The sequence below is a fragment of the Rhinolophus sinicus genome, chromosome 12 (genome assembly GCF_057876585.1).
Source record: "Rhinolophus sinicus isolate RSI-liver-muscle chromosome 12, RSI-T2T, whole genome shotgun sequence".
NCBI lineage: Eukaryota > Metazoa > Chordata > Mammalia > Chiroptera > Rhinolophidae > Rhinolophus > Rhinolophus sinicus.
Genome location: NC_142512.1, coordinates 14464016 through 14483737, shown reverse-complemented (window position 1 = coordinate 14483737; position 19722 = coordinate 14464016). Strand labels below are relative to the sequence as shown.

The following is a 19722-nucleotide window of genomic DNA, read 5'->3' as shown; positions in this document are numbered from 1 at the left end:
CGGCATTAGAACTCTCGGCCACCATACTGCCTCATTCTGCAGGTTCTTTCTCCCCTCCGGGGGACCGCCCCACTTCCGGCCAAACGGAGAAGTGGTTGCTGGAAGATGAAGTTTTCCTGGTGATAATGGTTCCCTCCTCCCAGTCTTCTCCCTCCCTTGGATTCCCCTCCACTGGATCCCATATTCTGGCACAAAGTCTGGCCAGGTGGCACGCATCTGAAAGCAGAGTCCTTTTACCAGCCTCCACACTCGATAACTTTCTTAATCCAAAAGGTTATAATAAACTTGGATGTGTTTATCTAAAGCAGGTACTCTCAAACTTTCTCCACAGGAACCCACAGTAAAATAGTTATTCTTTCCATAAGGACCCAATACACATGTATATAAAGCTAAAAGTTTCAAGAAACAACTCAGAGTATCTCATCCATCACAATAAAAGCACCCTTTTTATGCACAAGGAAAAGCCACCCCAACATCAACAGAATAACCTAAAATATATGACTATCCCTCCAACCTCTTTCCCACCACCGATGATTAAAAAACAAAAGGGGTAGGGAAGGAATACAAAGCAAAATCCAGTTCAGCTTGGTTTCCTCTTTATTGATGTGCCTCCTACCTTCCCCCCACAATTTCAGTCCCTTCCATCTACCCCCAAAAAAAGGTAGTGAAAGGAAAGGATTGTTGGGGTTCTGAGCCCCTTGAGCAGTTAGAAAGGGAACAGAAACCAAAACAATCACTGGATGTGACAGAGATTGACAATCAAGAAGTCTAAAGCAGAGTGGGAAAGTGGTATAGAAAGGGGAAGAAAGGAGAAAGGAGAGGTACTAGAGGCCATCTCCACCCATTAACCCTCCTGCTAAGAGGGTCTGGGAAAAGAGCCTCAAACATTAGGAAGTGCAGGTCCTGAAGGGAGGTGGTGATTGAGCCTGAAGGAGGAGGTGGTCAAGGAAGGGGGGCCACCTCTCTTTGTAGAATGGGACCCCCCACTGCAGGGGCAGCAGTTTCACAGACCATAGACACTTTCGTCACTGTACGCAATGTATAGAAAGAAGTCTTCTTCATGGTGTTCCTGGAGTGAAAACAGAAAATGATGCTGCTCAGACATCTGAGCTTAGTTACCTAAACCACCTGCCACCCAAACACATTCTTTAAACACCATTCTTTTTGAAAACTCCCAAAACCAGTGCCTTGATTCTCTTCCTCACTTGCTCCAAACCCTAGTAGTCTAGCCGGATTATCCCTAGAAGCAGCTCTTGGCAAAAAAGATCTTCAACTGTTCTCTGCTGCTGTGGGGAGGGACTAGGGAGGGTCAGAATTAGAATACTTGCTCCAGCTCACTGTTCTCTCCCTTCTCTCTACCCCCACTGCCTGCCCAAACCCCCAACTCAGGACTATCCAGAAAGTTTAAGGCCAAAGATAAAATTGAGAGCTAAGCAAGCCAGCTAGTCCAAGAACTACCGACCTAAAACTTTCTTCCTCTCAAGCTCTTCCAACTCCTCTCCAAAGCCTCCATTACGTCCCAGTCACCGTACCTGGTATAGCTGACCCATCGTGGCACTGGTGGGTGGAATGACATTGTTGACAAAGAAAAACAAGGCATCCTCAGCTCGGAGATGAATTCGCTTCCGGATCAAGAAGTAGAACTGACCAACTGCCAAAGATACAAGGTGTGATAAAGTCACAGATAGCACAAAAGCCCTCAAAAGAACAGCTGCTATGTGGAGCCTCCTCCCACAGAGATTGCACTCACACCCACAGGAAGCAAACTTGAGTATTGGGTCAGGTTCCCACCTGTGAGATCAGAAGGCACCAGGTATTTCTTTTTGTCAAGGTCTCCTATCCGAGCTTTGGGAGCCTTTTCTACTATCACCTGATAAAGGGAAGATGAAAATTAGGAGACAGTAGGTATAGCGTCCCACAGCTCCACCTGTCAGGAACTCAAGCAACAGTATTTCTAGCACGCAGACCTACCCCAGACTCAATTCTTTGTCTATGAACACGCGGTGCAGACCTGAGTAGAGATTCTAACCCCACTGACTCAACTCATCTAAACATCCAGGTCCCTGTCATAATAAATAATTACCTTAATTAGACGAAAATGACTTGTCTGGGGCGACTACAGCTTCAATCTCAAGAACTCGGGGGAATGACCATGTGACATTCAGACTGTCAAACTCCCTACAGCCTCCCACACGAATCTCAAGGTCTATCTCTCCCACCTACACCCCCTCACCCCCAGCTACCACCACTACCCCACTCCTTTCACCTCCGGTCCCAGAGACAGCAGTTTCAGGTTCGTTCCCAAACCTGCCACAGCAGGAAGCTTGATACCCAAACTGCCCGTCCCCGACCCAAGCCCAGGCTGTGGCGTCAGCGCCAGCGCCGGCGCCCCGAGCCCTCGGCCCTGGCTACGGTCCTCACCGGGACCCGGTCCGGGTATTTCTTTCGGATCTTCTCGCCCTCAGAGCGGCGCTTCTCGAACGGATGCTCCTCTTTATACACGAACTTCATCCTCCCGGGAACCGGGCTGGACAAGGCTGGGCTGAGGGAACCCGGGGGGGCCGGGACTGGGGGAGGCGGCGACGGCGGCGACGCGCGGGCGGATTCAGCGGAGCGATCCCAGGACTTGCGCCACTTCCCTATTCACCAACCCCGCCCCCGCCCATCAGGGGCCGCCCTGCCTGCTACATTACGCCACTAGCGCAGCAGCCCTGACGCCGCTAACTTAGCACCACCTACTGACCACCCCCCCTGCCCCCGCCACGCCATCAGCGTAATAGCTTCGGAATCAACTTGTGGGCTACGCAGGCGACGTAGCAAAGGTGGTTGGCTTTTGCTACCGTCAAAAATAACTGAAAACCCGTTTCCCGACCTTCCCCCACGAAGCTAGGGGTGAAAAGAAGCTAGGAGATAGCAAACATAACTTGAGACTTGTTCCTCAAAAATTCTTTTCGGGCATAACGTAGAGGAAAAAGAGCAGAGAATTACAAGGACAGCTATTCAAGAAATGTGCTGGTACGCTAAAGACGGCCGTTGACACCAAAACAAAATAGTACCCAAATGGAAGAGGTGGCCTTCGGAAATACAGGAGGGCAGAAACAAAATATATGTTTAGAGAGATGCACAGAAACCATAGGTTCCAGGAATGAGTGGACCAAGAGGGAATGTAAAGGTCCGAAAGGTTAGGGACTACGTCAGCGCGGAAGAACACCTCCAGTATTTGTACCAACGAAATCATGTGATCTCAGAGAAGGGCGGAGCATCACGTGGCAGCTACAAGGAAGTAGAGCCGGCTTCGGGGAGGAGGGCGCGGGGAGCCGGAGGCGGGAGGGAGGTTAACTTGACCGGGGAGAATGGACGGCCTGTGGCACAAGCTACCTGCGGGCAGCGCCCACTTAGGTTGTCTACGTCAGTCCCCCCAGCCCAGCCTCTCTCCAGCTATATGCCTTTTCTGGCATTCCGTCTTCTCCTTTCATATTTCTGTGTCTTGCTCTGGAGCTCGAGTCCCCTCCAGACATACAGCTGTACTTTTCACTCCCAGCCAGGGCGCTGACCCTTCACTAACACCCTTCCCGCCAAATCATCTGAAGTCAATGTTCTCTACTGCATCACTGACAACCCAACACCACATTTTCCCCTTACCCCTTGGGCCCAACAGCAGTCACCTCTGCCTAGAGGGCAGGGTGGATGTGAACAAAGACCCCTCCCCTTCATTTACCCAAACCCCAGAGAAGGACCTAGGGCAGCTTTGGTTTCCAAGTTATAATGCATGGTTTAAAAGAAAGGAAAGAAAAAAAGAGGAAAAAAAAAACAAAACTGGTTACAGGTCTGAGGAAATCTAGGAAAAAGGTAAAACAGAGGGAAAAGAAAGGGGAGGACAAGTTTGGGGAAAATCCAGTGGCCCAAATCCCAGTTTCCCACCCACAGCCCAGCCCTTGGAGTAAAGAATTAGATCAGTTTTATACAAGAGTTTTAAAAAAATCAAATCACAACAAAGCTGGCTTGGCTTCTCTCTGAGCCTCCTGGATTACCGAATGTCTGTCTCTCACTGGCCAGTCCTGTCTCTCCACCACAGACACAGTTTCGGCTCTCCTAGGCCTCTGCTTATGTCCCAGTCTGGGGTTTCCAAGGAGTTTGAACACGAAGTTAGAGTGAGGCTGCTTCAGAGTCTGGCCCATGTGTCCATCCAGACTCCATACAGAGTGCAGGGCTCCCAGGGCAGAGAGGGGAGGGAGAGGCAGACCCTGCCCAGGCAGTCCTCACCATTGGACAGGGCATCAGACGGCATCCTGAGGGCTCACCCTCCCTTTCCCCCCCACCCCAACTCAGGTGGAGGGGGAGCAGCTGTCACCAGAGCCTATGTTGGTGAAGGTTTCGACTCAGCACAGAACGAACATCAGCGGTGAACCTGGGATGACAATAACTTGCATTGGTAGAGTCCTTATAGTTAATATCCCCACAACACTAGTGTGAGGCAGCCTCACTGGAGATGTGGGGCAGAAATGATCACCATTTTCAGATGATGTTCAGTTTGCCCAAAACCCAACGGCTAAAAGTGATGAGCTTTAGTCTAAGACCTGGGCTCAAATGCTAAATTCTTAGGGAAGAGAGATAAGTAAGTAAAACAGGTCAAACTTTTTTTTTCCTCTTGGGATTCCCCCACCTCCTCCTTTCCTCAGAAATCTAAGTGTCTAGCTTCCCTTACCTGAGGGCATCCAGCATTGGAAGCAGGTTGAGAAGGGCGGTGTCGCTGGGGTCACTGAACCAGGATTTGATGGGGATGGCATTGTCTAAGTTGAGTGAAAAATGCACATGAGAAGAAACAAAGGATTCAAAAGAGACAGGGTGTTTTTTTCTTTTATTTGGGAGTAAGGATCATTACTTTCAAATATATACCTTGCCACTACCTTCTACCCAAACTCAATAATCTAAGTAAAAACCTTCTTGATTTATCCTCCAAAATAAAATAAAATTTCAATCACCACATCTCATACTAGTGTGAGGCCTCTAGTCAAACTTACTGTCATTGTGTCTCACCTGCTGTAAGAAATCTGATTTATGAAATGGTCATGTGGGGGAGAGGGGAATGTCTCATTTAGAAGAGAAACAACTTGCATCCTGACCTACAGTAAACCAAGGCATCACAACTCCATGTATTCAAAATACCTCCTCAGAACCACTTCCTGGTCCTGCCAGACTCACCACCTTCCCCCATACCTGGATGGCTCCTGTAAGCCCCTGGGGAGTTATCCAGGATCACAATGCTGGAGAGGTCACTGTGGACCACAGAGAGGTCCTTGATGTAGCTGCCCAATTCCAAAGTGCAGTGCTGGAAGGCAGGGTAAGCTGGGCATCAAAAGGAAACTCGCTCTCTGTGACTGTCCTCCCCCCCAGCCCAACAACGCCTTGGGTAGCCAATTCCCACAAAGAGGATCATGCAGTATACCACCACCCACACACATATGACTAGAAGGTCCCATTTCAGGACAATTGCTTCCAACTCAAATCTCTCACTGGTGGTCTGCCTCTGGAGCTTTACTCTTAGACCTGGATTCTAGCCCCTTACCTGTCTGTAGTATCTCCTCTTGAGAATGCTTCTGCTATTGTCCAGTTTATCTGCCACAGCAGAGCCATAAATCTCCATGCTTGCTGTGAATACTACCAGCTCGTACCACTGGCTCACCTGAAATACAGGGGAAAGGGAGGTGTCAGAAGAGGTGATCATCCTTTAGATACACAGTTCCCATTCACCAGGACTGCAGCCTTGTCCTTCAGGACTTTCAGCAATATCAAATTATCTCTAAGGACACAAAATTGTGAACGCCCCCAAACTCAAGTCTTAGGCACCATACACCCTTAAGATTCAGAGATGCAAGAACAAAAGAGCAAGAAGCCTGTGGAAGAAAAGAATTACATCAGCAAAACAAATGAACCCAAACTAGTGAAAGCCATTCTCCAACCACCCCACAGCCTCCCCTCTCCAAAATTGCCCTTACCCATTTCTCCTCAACCCTTACTTCCTCTAAATTCTCTAAATTCCCAGAACCCTAAAACCATTCCTTCATAACAGAGCTCCCTTTGGCTTTCGCAAACTCACCACTTCTAAGAAGAAATCCACATGGGGCCTCTTATGTACAAAAAACCGGACAGGATGTTTATCTATTACCACCTGTAGAGGAATAGGGAAGGGCTAGGGGAAGCACCAGAACATGGCCTAAACGACACCCTCCCACTGCCTGCCTCCCTCCTTCAGGCTGACACTGGTGCCAGGGGATGGGGATGGAGATGACACATTCTGGGACTGGGAAAGGGAGTCCAGCCTAAGACGAATAACAGCCATAACCATTCCATCCCATCCCCACACACCTTGAGGATGAAATCAGGAGGTGTTCCAGGCCGGACTGTGGGCCTCAGGACCCCATCATGATGGGAGTGAATAAGTGTCTCATCCAGATCCAGCACCAGGATCTTCCTCTTCACCTGGCCTGAACCACAACAGGAAGGGAAAACATCAACCAACCTCCAGCCCAGACCTTGAATCCTACCTCACGTTAAAGGAGTCTTCTCAGCCAGCACACATACCTAGCCGATTCCGGGACACAGGAGATAAGGGAAGGATATCATATCGAACAGTTTGGTACTGAATTACCTAAGAACAAGAGAGAAAATTAGAACCCTTGACAAAGAAATCTTCCCTAGTAACAATAGATAGCACATGTTGAATATTTACTGTATGTTGGGTACCGTGTAAGTGATTCAGGATTATTTCATTTATTTCTCAAAACAACAACAATAGTATCATCTCTGTTTTAAGAATAAACTGAGGCTTAGGGAGGTTAAATACCTTGCCTAAGGCCACACAGCTAGAAATTATTTTATTTAGTTGTTTGTCCCCACAATTAGAATGCAAACTCCACGAGAGCATGGATTTTTGTCTCTATCATGGCTGAATTCCTAGAACACTGTAGCAGGGGTGGTCAGTTCATATTAGAATCTATGAAGTGGTGGAGCCAGGATTGTACCCACACAGTCCGACATAATAGCTTGCCCTCTTTACCATATTATCCTGCTACACTGAACAAAGAAATACACAGCCCTCCCCACCTCCACCCCAAGGATTCTTCATGACAACTCCCATCATCTCCCGCTAGGAACTGAGCTTCCTTAGTGGAGTAGGAATAGGAGTCAAGAGGGGAGGTCCTTGGGTCCCTAAGGGGAAGAGAGGATGAAGCAACCCAGGGGTTGTCAGGTCAGCTAAGTTCCTCTGGCTGGGGGCCACCGGGCTTATTTTAACCAGCCACCTGTCCATTTCTGTCTTTAAGAGCCAAGTCACAAGTTGCAAAGAACCTCAGCCCTCTGAACAGCCCCCTTTTCCTGGTACCTAGGGCAAGGCAGAGAACACTGGAAAGCCCCATCTGCCAAGCTGACTGACAGGTTGTGTGGAGAAGGCCAAAGTGAAGTAAGGGCTGTGAGTGAGAAGTGAAGGGACAAGGACATCACCACCTCAGCCTTCCAACTTCTCCAAGCCTTCTCTAGAGGCTCCTATTTCTAATATTCGGATCTCCCCCATGCAAACCCTGGTAATTCCCTCCTCTGCTATTTCCTTTTAAGGCACAAATGCTTTTCAGTCCATCCCTAGAGCCATCACCAGAATCAGGCTCCCCTTTGCAAAGGAAAGGGCCCTCTCCCCCTAATCCCAAGGCATCTGCCCTTCTTTTCTCCCTGGGTGGTGATGAGGGCCGCAACAGCTCGAGTGTCCTGCCCTGCTATCTCGGGTTGCACATGCTGGGCATGTAGGGAATGCTCCAAGCATCTGCCAGAAGGGGGTGGGGGGTGGAAACCAGATTGGAAGGGAAGAGAAGACAAAGGGCTGTGGGTCAGTGCCACCCAGAGGAGAGCAACTAACCTCTGGATGGGCTGGAGCACTATTCCCTGCAACCAGAACAGAAAATTGTTGTTAGGGAGAGAAAATGGGAAGCTCAGAGCAAGGCCAGGAAGAGAGGATGGTAGCTAACATGTAAAGAAAATCCCAGGAGCTAGCCCCACACACATCTCAGCATCTATGACCCCAGATTCTTCTTGGATCCTAACTCTTGTCTCAGGTAAATAGCCCTACCTACAACCATGACCACAGAAAACAATCCTCACCCTATATCAGTAAATGGAAACAGTAGAATAGTAAAGGAGACACTGAAGCCCAGGCCAAACCCATTCGCCCAAGTCACCACCCCTATCTCCTAGGGCTTTCTGGAAATTCCTTGACCTAGGCAGCCCCTACCCGTTTTTATTCTTTCAAGTTTTACTGAAGTATGCCAAAGAGTACAGACCAGAGAACCTCTGCACCCAAGCTCACTGAATCTCCCCAGACTTCTTCAGAAGATTCTCCCCAGTGGTGATGAGAACACAAGAGACCATTCATTAAATGATGTTAGCATAAGGAGCTTTGACCTTGGGGAAAAGCTATAGTGAAGGAAACCCAGAAATATTTGAGCACATGCACCGTCTCCACTACCCACAGTAACCCTCAACAGGGAATGCTGGGGTCTCCGGGAGAAACAAGTGTGCCTTCAGAGTCAAGCCTACAACTGACAAACGCCGTCTTCTAATAGGGACACCCCAACTTTAATATGCTCCCTTCCACAGCTAAAGAAGCCCAATGTAAAAGCATCTTTTAGTCCCAGGGGCTCAATAAACCAAGATACTCACACTATGAAGTAAGTTTTTCAGGGCCTTTTTGGAGGAGTTCCCTTAATGCAAACGGCAGGGGTTTCTCCTTCACACCCAGGGCTTTTCCCAAGTTTCCATCCTCATCACATATGCCCTCCCATCCACCCCCACCCTTGACACACAAGCGTGTCACTCCCTGTTATAAGACCAAACACACAAGGAGGGTCTTTCACAAGTCCACATCAACAGATATGCTGCCATCAAACAGGTGTTCCCCGCTTCTCCGTTTCTTCAGCAACAACTCCAGCTTTCTTAAGGGCACCCCACCCACGACCCTAGACCCCAAGAGTTGCAAAATCCAGTCCCCGTCTAGGCCCCCGGTTCTCGGTTCTAATACAAGAGTCTCCCTCCTCCCCATCCCACCCCACGCCCAGCTAAAGGTGCCCTAAATCTCTAACGGGAGAAGATGCCGCTAGGACTCCGTTCCTAGGCCCAGAAGCCTGACGCTTTCTGAAAACCCGTGAGCACCACTGACATAGGTCCCCACCACCAACGGCGCCCACCCAGGCTCACCGTGCGGATCTGCCTCCGCAAAAGGTAAATGAAGAAGCTCCACAGCTTGGCGGCGAAGGCCACGAACGTGCGCAGCCCCAGCAGACACTGCGTCCGCATCATCCCGATGACCCCGGCACCGCCGGCCCTGGGGCCCCCGCGGCCCAGCTCCGCCAGCCCCCCGGGGGCAGCCCCCCGCTGCCGGGAGGGGGAACGGGGGCCCCGAGTGGCAGGAGAGGCCGCAGAGAGGGGCACGGAGAGGAAGGCTCAGAAAGCCACCCCCAGCGAGGGGAAAGCCCAGAGGAACGGGGAGCTGGGGTACAGGCGTGGGCAGCCCGCAGGGGCCCACATGGGCAGGGACTGGCACCGACGGCTTCGCGGAGGTTGCGGGCCGAAATAGGTCGGGATAGGACGGGGTCCTCAGAGACCAGCAGGGAAGGGGATGAAGAATTGGGGGAGGGGGTTATGGGGGAGGGGGCTAGGGATAAGGGAGGGAGGGAGAAGGGGGAGGGGAAGGGGGGGAAGAGGAGGGTGGCCCGCTGCGCAGGCGCGCTAGGGGGCTGCCCGCGGGAAAGGGGCGGGCGGGGGCAGGGGTGCGCGAAGGGCCGCGGCGGTGAACCGGCCGGTTGAGCGAAGGAGCGGGGAAGGAGGGGGAGGGGGAGCCGAAAGGCGTGGATGGCTGACCCGGAGCGGCCTCCCCCTCCCCGAGGTCTGGGGCGCCTTAGCCGCTGAGGAGCGGGGCTGCAGTCTCTGCAGCAGGATTTCCCACTCTGACAGGCGCCATTTTACCGCCCAAAGGGCTCCCTCCTCCCTTCTTCCCCCCTCCTCTTCCCCTCTGACACTACTTCCGGTGGTGACGTGTATTCGCTTCACCGGGACTAATGTTACCCCTACTCGGCCTGTGGGGGTGGGGATAATGAAAGTGGAATGTGTCCCGAACAAGGCCGCAGTACTGCGCACGCGCGGAGGGTGTCGATGGGGCGGGGCCTGGGGCAAAACAAGCCCCGCCTCGAACCGGGTAAACGGGGCACTGACGTCACATGTCCCCGATTTCAGGCCGCCGGACGAGCTTGTGAGGCCACCTGCCCCTTCTATAGACAACTGTCCCAACCACTCTTCCTGCCCTATTCATGGTAAAAATGTAGAGAGGGGTGTCGTCCATACGTCTGTGCTCCAGGCCTTAGGAGGGACCCCTCTGCGTGAGCCCCTGTGGGAAAATTGAACATACCACCTCTAATCCCACACTATGCCAGATTTTAGTGGTGGGAGGGATCATGGATGCCCCGCCCCTCTCACTTGGACGGGGCGGAGCAGCGGGTCGTGACGCCATCATAACGCGTCGGAGAAGGGACAAGACGCGGCTTGGAGATGTTGGAATCTGTATTGGCTTCTGGCGGCCTGGTGCTGCTTCGGGGTGAGGGGTCGCAGGCACAGGGACTTCAGAAGTGGGCTCAAGGGAAGGAAGTGGAAAGGAAGGATCATGGGTCACATGGTAGGGGCGGAGGTTGCGACGGGTTCGTGAAAGTGTAAAACTCAGTATTGTCATGCTGTTTATCCGTCTCACTCTCCTCAGACTCCGTGGAATGGGAGGGGCGCAGTCTCTTGAAGGCGCTCATCAAGAAATCTGTACTGTGGTGAGTATTCCGCAGCGTCTCTCCATCCTCCTGGGGAAGGAAGCCTGGGCCCCACCCTTTGACACTCTGCCTCGTATGTGCCTCAGTGGGGAGCAAGTCCACATCCTGGGCTGTGAAGTGAGCGAGGAAGAGTTTCGTGACGGTTTTGACGTCAGTATCAACAGCCAGTAAGTACAAATTAAGAGAGAGTTAACTGGATGTGGGATCTCTATTGCTAAGGAACTTCTCTTACAGTAACAAGTGCAGAACCTGGTATGTACCATGTTTCCCCGAAAGTAAGACCTAGCTGGACCATCAGCTCTAATGTGTCTTTTGGAGCAAAAATTAACGTAAGACCCGGTACTATATTATACTATACCCGGTCTTATATTAAAATAAGACCGAGTCTTAAATTAATTTTTGCTCCAAAAGACACATTAGAGCTGATGGTCCAGCTAGGTCTTATTTTCAGGGCAACACAGTAGTAGCAGCTACTTATTCATTGAATGAATGGGTATGGGTCTTTCAGGAGGCAAGAATTAGTAAGAGGAAGGATAAGGAGTGGTGAGTATCTGGAGAATCCAAAGCAGGGACTGTGGAAATAGAGAGAAATAGAGGGTAATAAAAGGCCCACAATACAGTTTAGCACTAGAGGCTGTACTGGGGAGAAGAGTAAACATGTTCTGCTTTTTGAGTTATTCAGAATCTCATGATACTTAATCCAGACATGGATTCCAAACTTGCATCAACACTTAACTGCAAGCTACTGAGGAACTTGTAACAGTATATGCAAAGTTAGGGAGGTATGGGAATGTATACCTGTTCATGGAAGGTGGAAGAGCTTCCGGAGGTCAGACAGATAAAAAGATATCTGATAGTGACAGGTCTTACAGAGTATAAAAAGGAGTTTAGATGTTATTGTAAAGGCAGTGGAGAGTCATTTGAAAATTCGGGAGGGGAGTGATAACATCATCCCTGTTAGAAAGATTCAGTGACCACAGTGTAGAGAATGGGTTGGCAAGAGGCAGCCTGGAGCTAGGGAGACCAGGTGGCAATGCTATTGCAGTAATCCTGGTTCACTCATGTGGATATGTACTGAGCACCAATTGTGAACCAGATGCTGTGCTGGGCATTGGCGATACATTAGTGAATGAGGTAGACGTGATCCCCGTTCTAAAGAATCTTAGAGAATAATGGTAGGAAGTGACAGAGGCCTGGCTTAAGGGAGTGGCAGTAGGGATGAAGAGTTTAGGACAAATGTAAAAGAACTTTAGCAAGTAGACTTCCAGAACTTATAGACTGATGTGGGGTAGCATCCAGATTGGGAGGTCCTTGAACCCATCTGTGTTGCCTGGTTAAGAAAGACTACTTCCGGCTCGAACCAAGATAGTGCAGTAGGTAAATGTTGTTTACTTTCTCTTACAACCACATCAAAATTACAACTAATGTACAAAACAACCTTTATTGAGAATCGCCTAAAATCAAGCTGAACTGAAGCCTTTCAACTAAAGACATGTAGAAGAAGCCATCTCCAGACTGGTAGGAAGGTCGGAGACAAGGAACGGGCTGGTGCCATACCAGTGTGTGACCATTAAAGATCGGGAGGGCTATTTCAGCTGTGGGAGTCCCCCCATCCCTTAGAGGAGTGAGAGATCCCAGACCAGAGTTCCAGTGCCGGGGAGAGAAGTCCCCATAATTTTTGATTGTGAAAACCAGTGGACATTGTGACTGAGGGACATTGAGACAGTGCAGCTGCACTCCTAGCCACTCCTCTTCTTTTTTTTTTTTTTTTTTTAAAGATTTTATTGGGGAAGGAGAACAGGACTTTATTGGGGAACAGTGTGTACTTCCAGGACTTTTTTCCAAGTCAAGTTGTTGTCCTTTCAATCTTAGTTGTGGAGGGTGCTGTTCAGCTTCAAGTTGTTGTCCTTTCAGTCTTAGTTGTGGTGGGCGCAGCTCAGCTCCAGGTCCAGTTGCCATTGCTAGTTGCAGGGGCGCAGCCCACCATCCCTTGTGGGAGTCAAACCGGCAACCTTGTGGTTGAGAGGACGCACTCCAATCAACTGAGCCATCCAGGAGCTCAGCAGCACCTCAGTTCAAGGTGCCGTGTTCAATCTTAGTTGCAGGGGGCGCTGCCCACCATCCCTTGCGGGACTCGAGGAATTGAACTGGCAACCTTGTGGTTGCGAGCCTGAGCTCCAACCAAATGAGCCATCCGGGAAGCAGCTCAGCTCAAGGTGCTGTGTTCAATCTTAGTTGCAGGGGGCGCTGCCCACCATCCCTTGCCGGACTCGAGTTGAACCGGCAACCTTGTGGTTGAGAGCCCACTGGCCCATGTGGGAATCGAACCAGCAGCCTTCGGAGTTAGGAGCATGGAGCTCTAACCGCCTGAGCCACCGGGCCGGCCCCAAGCCACTCCTCTTAAAGGTACCATGTGCGGACTTACCCACCAATGAAATCACTGGCTCCAAGCTCCGGCGCTGGGGCAGCAGCTGGAAAGGCAGCAGGGACATATGATGGGGAATTGAGTTGTCTGGCGTGGGACAGGGACTTGAGAAGGGGCTTTCTCCTGGACGAGAGAGCTGGCAGAGGTCATTGTTTCTGTGCTGAGCCCTCCCCATTCCCTACCTATGGTCGCAGGTGGCCGCCATATCTGAGTCTGCTGTTCATTTGCTACGCCCAGGTGATTGGAGACCCCGCCCCACCCAACTTTTGGACACACCCAGGCTGCTTTCAGTGGCTTTTTCGTGCAGACTGCCTGCTTTGGCTCAAGCTGCAGACTTCCCTAGGTTTGCGGAACCCAGACAGCAGCATCTGCTTGAGTGTGTCCTGTACCTCTGGTTGAGCAGCCCTAAGCTGGCACTAGCAATAGCTGGCCTTGGTTCATGGCTTGGCCTCTCAAGGTGTTTCCAAGTACAGCATGAGCAGAAGCCATCTGTGGATTTCTTTCTGGCTCCCACTAAGTGGCCCTAAGTGGGGTACGGGCTGTGGCTGAAGCAGACCTACAGCAGATCTCCAAGGTGGTCCTGGGGCTGGTGCCCCCAGTGGCCAGCTTCAAAACAAGCTGGAGCATCACCCAGCTGGCTCCAACTGGACACACCTAAGGGGCGAATTGGGCAGACACCAGAGTCCTGCTGAGGAAGATCCTGCTCCATAGGGTCAGCCCCTACACAACAACTCTTCCACTGTAGTCAAAGCCAGTCCTCACAACCAGTGAGCCCAAGGGTCAGTCCCTCCCATTGATGGGCAGTTATCAACCAAGGCTCAGCTACAAGAGGAGGGCACACACAACCCACACAAGGGACATACCTGGAGCTTGTGGCCTAGGTGACCAGAAAGACTGCCACTGAACCCCACAGCACACCTACTACATAAGGTCACTCTACTAAGACCAGAAGACCTAGCAGCCCTACCTAATACATAGAAACAAACACATGGAGGCAGCCAAAATGGGGAGACAGATATGTCCCAAATAAAAGAATAGAACAAAGCTCCAGAAAAAGAACTAAGCAAAATGGAGTAAGCAGTCAGATGCAGAGTTCCAAACACTGCTTATAAGAATGCTCAATGATCTCAGGGAGAACTTCAATAGAGAGATAGGAAGCATAAAAATGGAGATGAAAACCATAAAAAAGAACCAGTTAGAAATAAAGGATACAGTAACAGAAATGAAGACTATTATGGGGAATCAACAATAGATTAGATGAAACAGAGGATCCAACCAGAGATGTAGAACATAAGGTAGCAGAAAACACCCAACCAGAACAGTAAAAAGAATCCAAAAAATTGAGAGTTTAAGGGGCCTCCAGGACAATATCAAGCGGATCAACATTCACATTATAGGGGTACCAGAATAATGACAGAAAACTTCCCTAACCTAGTGAAGGAAATAGACATACAAGCCCAGGAAGTACAGCATCCCAAACAAGATAAACCCAGAGAGGCCAACACCAATACACATAATTAAAATGCCAGTGGTTAAATACAAAGAGAGAATCTTAAAAGCAGCAAGAGAAAAACAGTTAGTTAACCTACAGGGGAGCTCCCATAAGACTCAGCTGACTTCTCAACAGAAACTTTGCAGGCAAGAAGGGAGTGACAGGAAATACTCCAAGTGATGAAAAAGCAATGACATATAACCAAGATTGCTCTACCCAGCAAGGCTATCATTTAGAATTGAAGGACAGATAAGGAGCTTCCCAGACAAGAAAGCTGAAGGAGTTCATCACCAAACCAGTATTAAAAGGAGTCTTAGAGGGACTTCTTTAAGATGGGAGTGGGGTTAAGGATGGGCGAAAGGGGAAGGGATTAAGAAGTACAAATTGGTTATTATACAGTAGTCATGGAGATGTAGGGTATAGCACAAGGAATACAGTCAATGATAGTGTAATAACTAGGTATGGGGCCAAATAGGTACTAGATTTATCAGGGTGATAGCTGGGAATGGGGTTGGGGGCAGGGTGAAAAAGGTGAAGGCATTAGGAAATACAAATTGGTAGTTAATACAGTATGGGGCATATAACCAACAATGTTGTAAAGATCATGTAAGGTGCCAGATGGGCACTGGACATATCAGGGGGATCACATCATAGACTGTGTAGATGCCTGACCATGTGCTACACACCTGAAGCTAAAGTAGAATAATATTGAATGTCAACTACAACTAAATATATAGGTATGTATTCTCATGGGATCTGGAATACAACATAGGGAAGATAGTTGATGGTATTGTAACAGCTATATAATATGTCAGAGGGTAGTAGCTGGGATGGGGGGTTATCACTATGAGGGGTTTAAATAACTACTACATTGCTCCGTACACCTAAAACTAATTTTAAAAAATTGAAAAAGAAAGACTACTACCTGGTCTCGGTAGCTCCATGGATAATAACTAGTTTACCTCTGTTGATCCCTAATTTTGTGTCAGCCATTGTGATAGAGGTGATCCTGTATGTTAAGATGTCATTCACAAGAGAAGCAGGAGATCGAAAGGAGGTGTCTGGGAACAAGTTCTGCCACCATGAAACTATTCCAGGATTTCTACTCCACACCAGTCTCCCTTTCCTGAATTGCTATTTTTTTTTCTGTAGTTAGTACCACATGATTTAATTCTTGACCTTCTCTAAGCTGTTCTGCAGGCTGGAACCATGTCTCATTCTTTCCTTTCTCTTTATCCATCCAGAGAATGATACATTTTAGCCACCACTCAGGAAATATTTGATAGTGATTAACATTTATCAAGTATTTAGTATGTCTGTACTAAATGTCAAGTTGGTATCCCTACTTTACAAATGAAGAAACTGAGTCTTAGAAAGATTAACTAATTTATCACTTAGGTGTCCTTGGGCAACTAACAGAGCCAAGCTTGGCGCTCAGGGCTGTTAGATGGCAAAGTCTGTTTTCTAAATCACTATATTCTACTTCTCCGTAATTAACCTTTCACTGGTATTTAAGATATTAGTGAAAATGGAGAAAACAGAGCCACAAAGATCACAGGATGAATTTCAGGACTGGGAGGATGGGGCAGTATTATGTTGTCTCTTATTTTCTCTTTGCAGACTGGTTTACCGTGATCTCTTCAGAGACCCTCTCAACTGGTCAAAGACTGGGGAAGCCCTTCCAGAGGGTGCCCTGGGAGCCTTGAGAGCCATGTACAGAAGGACAGATCCTGGTCCTGTCATCATTGCTCTCGATTCACTTAGCTGGCTGCTGCTTCACCTTCCCTGCACCACACTCTGCCAGACCCTACATACTCTGAGCCAGCAAGACACCTGCTCTGGTGAGACCCCTCCTTCATTACTTCCCCTCATACATTTCCACCTGCCAAGGAACCTACCCCTTTCCTCCACCCTGCTAAAAAACATGTCAGGGATCTCCAAGTGGACCGTCTTTCATCTCTTTAACCTTTATACTAGTTCTTGACTTCTGTATAATGCCACCTACCAGTCACTGTTTTCTTTTCCAAGTTCTTTTTCACTCATCCATTTCATTCATTTATTCATTCAACAAACATTAAATATATACAGTGTACAGTGTCAGATACAATTCTAGATAATGGGAAAATAAAGACTAACTACAGTCAGTTCCTTATCTTCCAGGAGCTCAAAGCCCCATAAAGGATACAGACAAGTAAACAAGCATTTACAAGACATTCTGATAAGGGCCATGATGATAAACAACATGCCCAGAATACCTTAAAGGAATGAACTGTCTTGACACGGGGTCAGCCAGGCAAATTGGGCCAGGCCAGCAGCACTCGGACTAGGCCAGAAGTACACTGTGGGTACTGGCATGGGCTTTAGAGTCAGATACCTAGCTTTGTGTTAAGGTACTTGATCTCAGTTTCAGTGGTTAAGGTACAGTGCTTCAATTTCCTTTGTAAAAGTGTGGAATTGCCATTTTTGTAGTTCACCTATGCTCAAATGTCAAATATGAGCAATTTCATATGGTTCAACCTAAAAATGCTGACCTTTGTAAGGATTGAAGTGTTTGGTGCAATGCCTGACACTCTGTAAATGCTCCCAAAAAGGGAGGGAATCAAAGGCACTGACTAGGATCTTGGCAAGCTCCAAAAACTGCAAGTACTTCTATATGGAAGAGATCAAGCAGGGACCTGCTGATGCAAGTTAATTCCATCCTGAAGGCCATCAGTCGTGCTCCTGGGGAATGTAGTCAGAGTGCTGCCTTGATCAGATTTACATTGGAATAAGAAAGAAAGCACATTAAAGGTGAGGGCTGAAAGAGGCTCAAAGCAGGGCCGTGAAAGTGGCCAGTCAGTCAGGATTGTGGCAGAGCTGTGATGGAAATGTGGGCCTCTCTTTCCTTTTTTCCTCCTATTCGATCCCAGGTTTCCACCCTGAATGCTTCTTGCTGCCCTTTGTGCCGTTTCTTGTCCCTGTCCAGGTGACAGCTCCCCAGTAAAGCGGGTGTGTGTGCTAGGCCTGCTCCATGAAGAGCTTCACGGCCCAGGCCCCATGGGAGCATTGAGCAGCCTTGCTCAGACTGAGGTGACTCTGAGTGGTACAGCAAGCCAGACCTCGGCTCACATCCTCTATCGGAGGCCACGACAGCGCCCAACACATAAGGTCAGAAGCAGCACGGGAGGACTAGGGGTTCAGGTCAGAAGGGAAGAACAATAAAAAGCTGATGTGATAGAACACTTCTCTGTGCTTTCATCATTTCATTATTTCCTTCATTTAATCTTCACAGCTACCCTGTGAGTTAAATTTATTATCCCCATTTTGCAACCTGGGAAATTTGGATCCTGTCAGCTTAACCGTTGAAAGACAGTGCCTTCCAGTAAATGGAAAAGAAGAAAAGACTGGGAGTGGTTACTAGGGGGGATAAGAAACAAGCCCATATGGAGAGGTTTAAAGGAGGGGTGAAAGGCGGAGAGCAAGAGCTGAAAGCAGCCAGTTAAGTTATATAGCTGATTGGGGGCTGGGGGGGGGTGTCAGGCCTTTAGTTGTCTCTGGTTTGTTTGGTAAGATGGAAAACTTTCAAATGCTCTTCTTTCTTTTCCCCAGATTCAATGGTTCTCCATCTTGCCTGACTTCAGTGTGGATCTCCAAGGGGGGCCCCCCCTAGAGTCCCAGCCCCACCCAGATCCTGACACACCCCTGGTATCTAAGAGTGCCAGAGCTAGAACAAGGGAGTAGAGTTGGGGGTCTGGCAAAAAGAATAAAAACTGCAGAGGTTAGGGGTGGGGTCAGGGATGGGGGAGAGAAGCAGCATCCTTTGTACTTACAGGTTGATCCCACGACTCATTTGACCTTTAACCTTCGCCTGTCCAAGAAAGAGAAAGAAGCCAAAGATAGCCTGACCCTGCCCTTCCAGTTCAGCTCTGAAAAGTAAGGTTGGGGCCTGTATGCTCAGGTTCCTGAGTAAAGCCCAGCATCTGGGCCTGAGAGGTGGGGTGACAACAGGTTATTGATTAACCTCATAGACTTTATAGGGGCTGAAGTCCATCTCCAGAGCCAAGTCTGGGGAGTGGTTCTCTACCCACCCATACCACAACAATGGCAAAAGGCTTTTGTCTCTTTTCTCTCCATTAGAGCCTTGGGTCCCAGCTCCAGGGTTGTTCCAGAGCAATCTGGGCCTAGGCTGAGGCAGCCCAGACCCTGGGGAAGTGGCCCTGTCTCCGGGCAGTAGTGCTAGAACAGGAAGCTAAATGGGGAGGGCAAAGGCAGGTTAATAAGGGCTTAGTAGAAGCCTGTTCTGTGCCTAGTGTGTGGGTGGATGAAGCAAGACTATGGCAGGATCCTTGCCCTCAAGCTACTAAGAACTTAGAGTATTATTAGGAGAGCAGTATAAGAGTATCTATTTCAGTGCCACGTGGTGTTTCAGTACTAAATGAGTTCAGAGAAAGGGACTTAGACCAAGAAAACGTGGAGGACAGAGGAGTCAGTCACCAGGTAGAACATATCCACATAGGACCCGTTACCCACCCTCACCAGCACCAATTCTCCCCTTCTCTCTCCTCAGACAGCAGGCTCTACTGTGCCCTGGTTCAGGCCAGGCAACCAGCCACATCTTCTATGAACCAGATGCTTATGATGACCCGGACCAAGAGGACCCAGATGATGACCTAGATATTTGACTGGCCATGAGATTTGGCTAGCCTTTAATTGGAGGGGGAGTGTGTAGGCCTTGGGCCCATAACCATCCTTCCATTATTTCCTCTGGTCTTATCCTGTGCCTCCCCCACCTTTGTTCCGTGTGTCTATGGAAGCCCTGTCCTGTGACCCATGAGTCAGGGAGTAGATCCAATCATGACAGAAAGTGGGATGGGGGCAGAGGGGAAGATGGGAGACTAGGAAACCCCTCCTCCAAACCTAATAAAGTCTTTTTTTATTATTATTAAAAAAGAAACTCTGGTAGCCATTTAAAC

At 49.1% G+C, this 19722-nt stretch overlaps 3 protein-coding genes across 8 annotated transcripts; 1 reads left to right on the top strand and 2 right to left on the bottom strand.

The window, feature by feature from the left end:
- Positions 1 to 579: 579 nt before the first annotated feature.
- Positions 580 to 2640, bottom strand: GABARAP (GABA type A receptor-associated protein). Of its 2 annotated transcripts, XM_088801952.1 has the most exons (5): positions 2422 to 2635; positions 1792 to 1870; positions 1533 to 1651; positions 996 to 1069; positions 826 to 954 (listed from the first exon to the last, which is right to left on the bottom strand). In XM_088801952.1, the coding sequence occupies exons 1-4, from the start codon at positions 2509 to 2511 to the stop codon at positions 1004 to 1006; spliced, it is 354 nt and encodes a 117-aa protein (XP_088658078.1). In that variant the 5' UTR covers positions 2512 to 2635; the 3' UTR covers positions 826 to 954; positions 996 to 1003. The 2 variants fall into 2 exon arrangements, with proteins under 2 accessions (XP_074176721.1, XP_088658078.1); XM_074320620.1 differs by having other exon boundaries at positions 580 to 1069; positions 2422 to 2640.
- Positions 2641 to 3747: 1107 nt separating this feature from the next.
- CTDNEP1 (CTD nuclear envelope phosphatase 1) lies at positions 3748 to 10022 on the bottom strand. 3 transcript variants are annotated; one of them, XM_019745129.3, is made up of 8 exons: positions 9241 to 10022; positions 6583 to 6649; positions 6367 to 6485; positions 6098 to 6169; positions 5567 to 5683; positions 5218 to 5329; positions 4706 to 4790; positions 3748 to 4408 (listed from the first exon to the last, which is right to left on the bottom strand). In XM_019745129.3, exons 1-8 carry the CDS (start codon positions 9340 to 9342, stop codon positions 4348 to 4350), a joined length of 735 nt encoding a protein of 244 aa, XP_019600688.1. In that variant the 5' UTR covers positions 9343 to 10022; the 3' UTR covers positions 3748 to 4347. The 3 variants fall into 3 exon arrangements, 2 of the variants coding, with proteins under 2 accessions (XP_019600688.1, XP_074176719.1); XR_016022840.1 differs by having other exon boundaries at positions 4356 to 4408; positions 5218 to 5346; positions 9241 to 9474; XM_074320618.2 differs by lacking the exon at positions 6098 to 6169 and having other exon boundaries at positions 9241 to 9474.
- A 489-nt stretch (positions 10023 to 10511) lies between these two features.
- On the top strand, positions 10512 to 19703 carry ELP5 (elongator acetyltransferase complex subunit 5). 3 transcript variants are annotated; one of them, XM_019745128.3, is made up of 8 exons: positions 10512 to 10633; positions 10793 to 10853; positions 10940 to 11020; positions 16391 to 16611; positions 17736 to 17917; positions 18359 to 18454; positions 18582 to 18682; positions 19317 to 19703. In XM_019745128.3, exons 1-8 carry the CDS (start codon positions 10588 to 10590, stop codon positions 19429 to 19431), a joined length of 903 nt encoding a protein of 300 aa, XP_019600687.3. In that variant the 5' UTR covers positions 10512 to 10587; the 3' UTR covers positions 19432 to 19703. The 3 variants fall into 3 exon arrangements, with proteins under 3 accessions (XP_019600687.3, XP_019600685.3, XP_074176718.2); XM_019745126.3 differs by lacking the exon at positions 18359 to 18454 and having other exon boundaries at positions 19317 to 19581; XM_074320617.2 differs by lacking the exon at positions 18582 to 18682 and having other exon boundaries at positions 19317 to 19514.
- The last annotated feature ends 19 nt before the right edge of the window (positions 19704 to 19722 follow it).

What these genes read in the sequence shown, in the direction of transcription:
- GABARAP (XM_074320620.1), bottom strand. Translation starts at nt 2,511, where the DNA reads ATGAAGTTCGTGTATAAAGAGGAGCATCCGTTCGAGAAGCGCCGCTCT. An exon ending in AATACCCGGACCGGGTCCCG is followed by an intron (nt 1,871 to 2,421) that starts GTGAGGACCGTA and finishes TCCCTTTATCAG; the next exon opens with GTGATAGTAGAAAAGGCTCC. An exon ending in GGTGCCTTCTGATCTCACAG is followed by an intron (nt 1,652 to 1,791) that starts GTGGGAACCTGA and finishes TATCTTTGGCAG; the next exon opens with TTGGTCAGTTCTACTTCTTG.
- ELP5 (XM_019745128.3), top strand. Translation starts at nt 10,588, where the DNA reads ATGTTGGAATCTGTATTGGCTTCTGGCGGCCTGGTGCTGCTTCGGG. An exon ending in GACAGCGCCCAACACATAAG is followed by an intron (nt 17,918 to 18,358) that starts GTCAGAAGCAGC and finishes TCTTTTCCCCAG; the next exon opens with ATTCAATGGTTCTCCATCTT. An exon ending in TTCCAGTTCAGCTCTGAAAA is followed by an intron (nt 18,683 to 19,316) that starts GTAAGGTTGGGG and finishes CTCTCTCCTCAG; the next exon opens with ACAGCAGGCTCTACTGTGCC.
- CTDNEP1 (XM_019745129.3), bottom strand. Translation starts at nt 9,342, where the DNA reads ATGATGCGGACGCAGTGTCTGCTGGGGCTGCGCACGTTCGTGGCCTTC. An exon ending in CTCCTGATTTCATCCTCAAG is followed by an intron (nt 6,170 to 6,366) that starts GTGTGTGGGGAT and finishes ATTCCTCTACAG; the next exon opens with GTGGTAATAGATAAACATCC. An exon ending in TGGATTTCTTCTTAGAAGTG is followed by an intron (nt 5,684 to 6,097) that starts GTGAGTTTGCGA and finishes CCTGTATTTCAG; the next exon opens with GTGAGCCAGTGGTACGAGCT.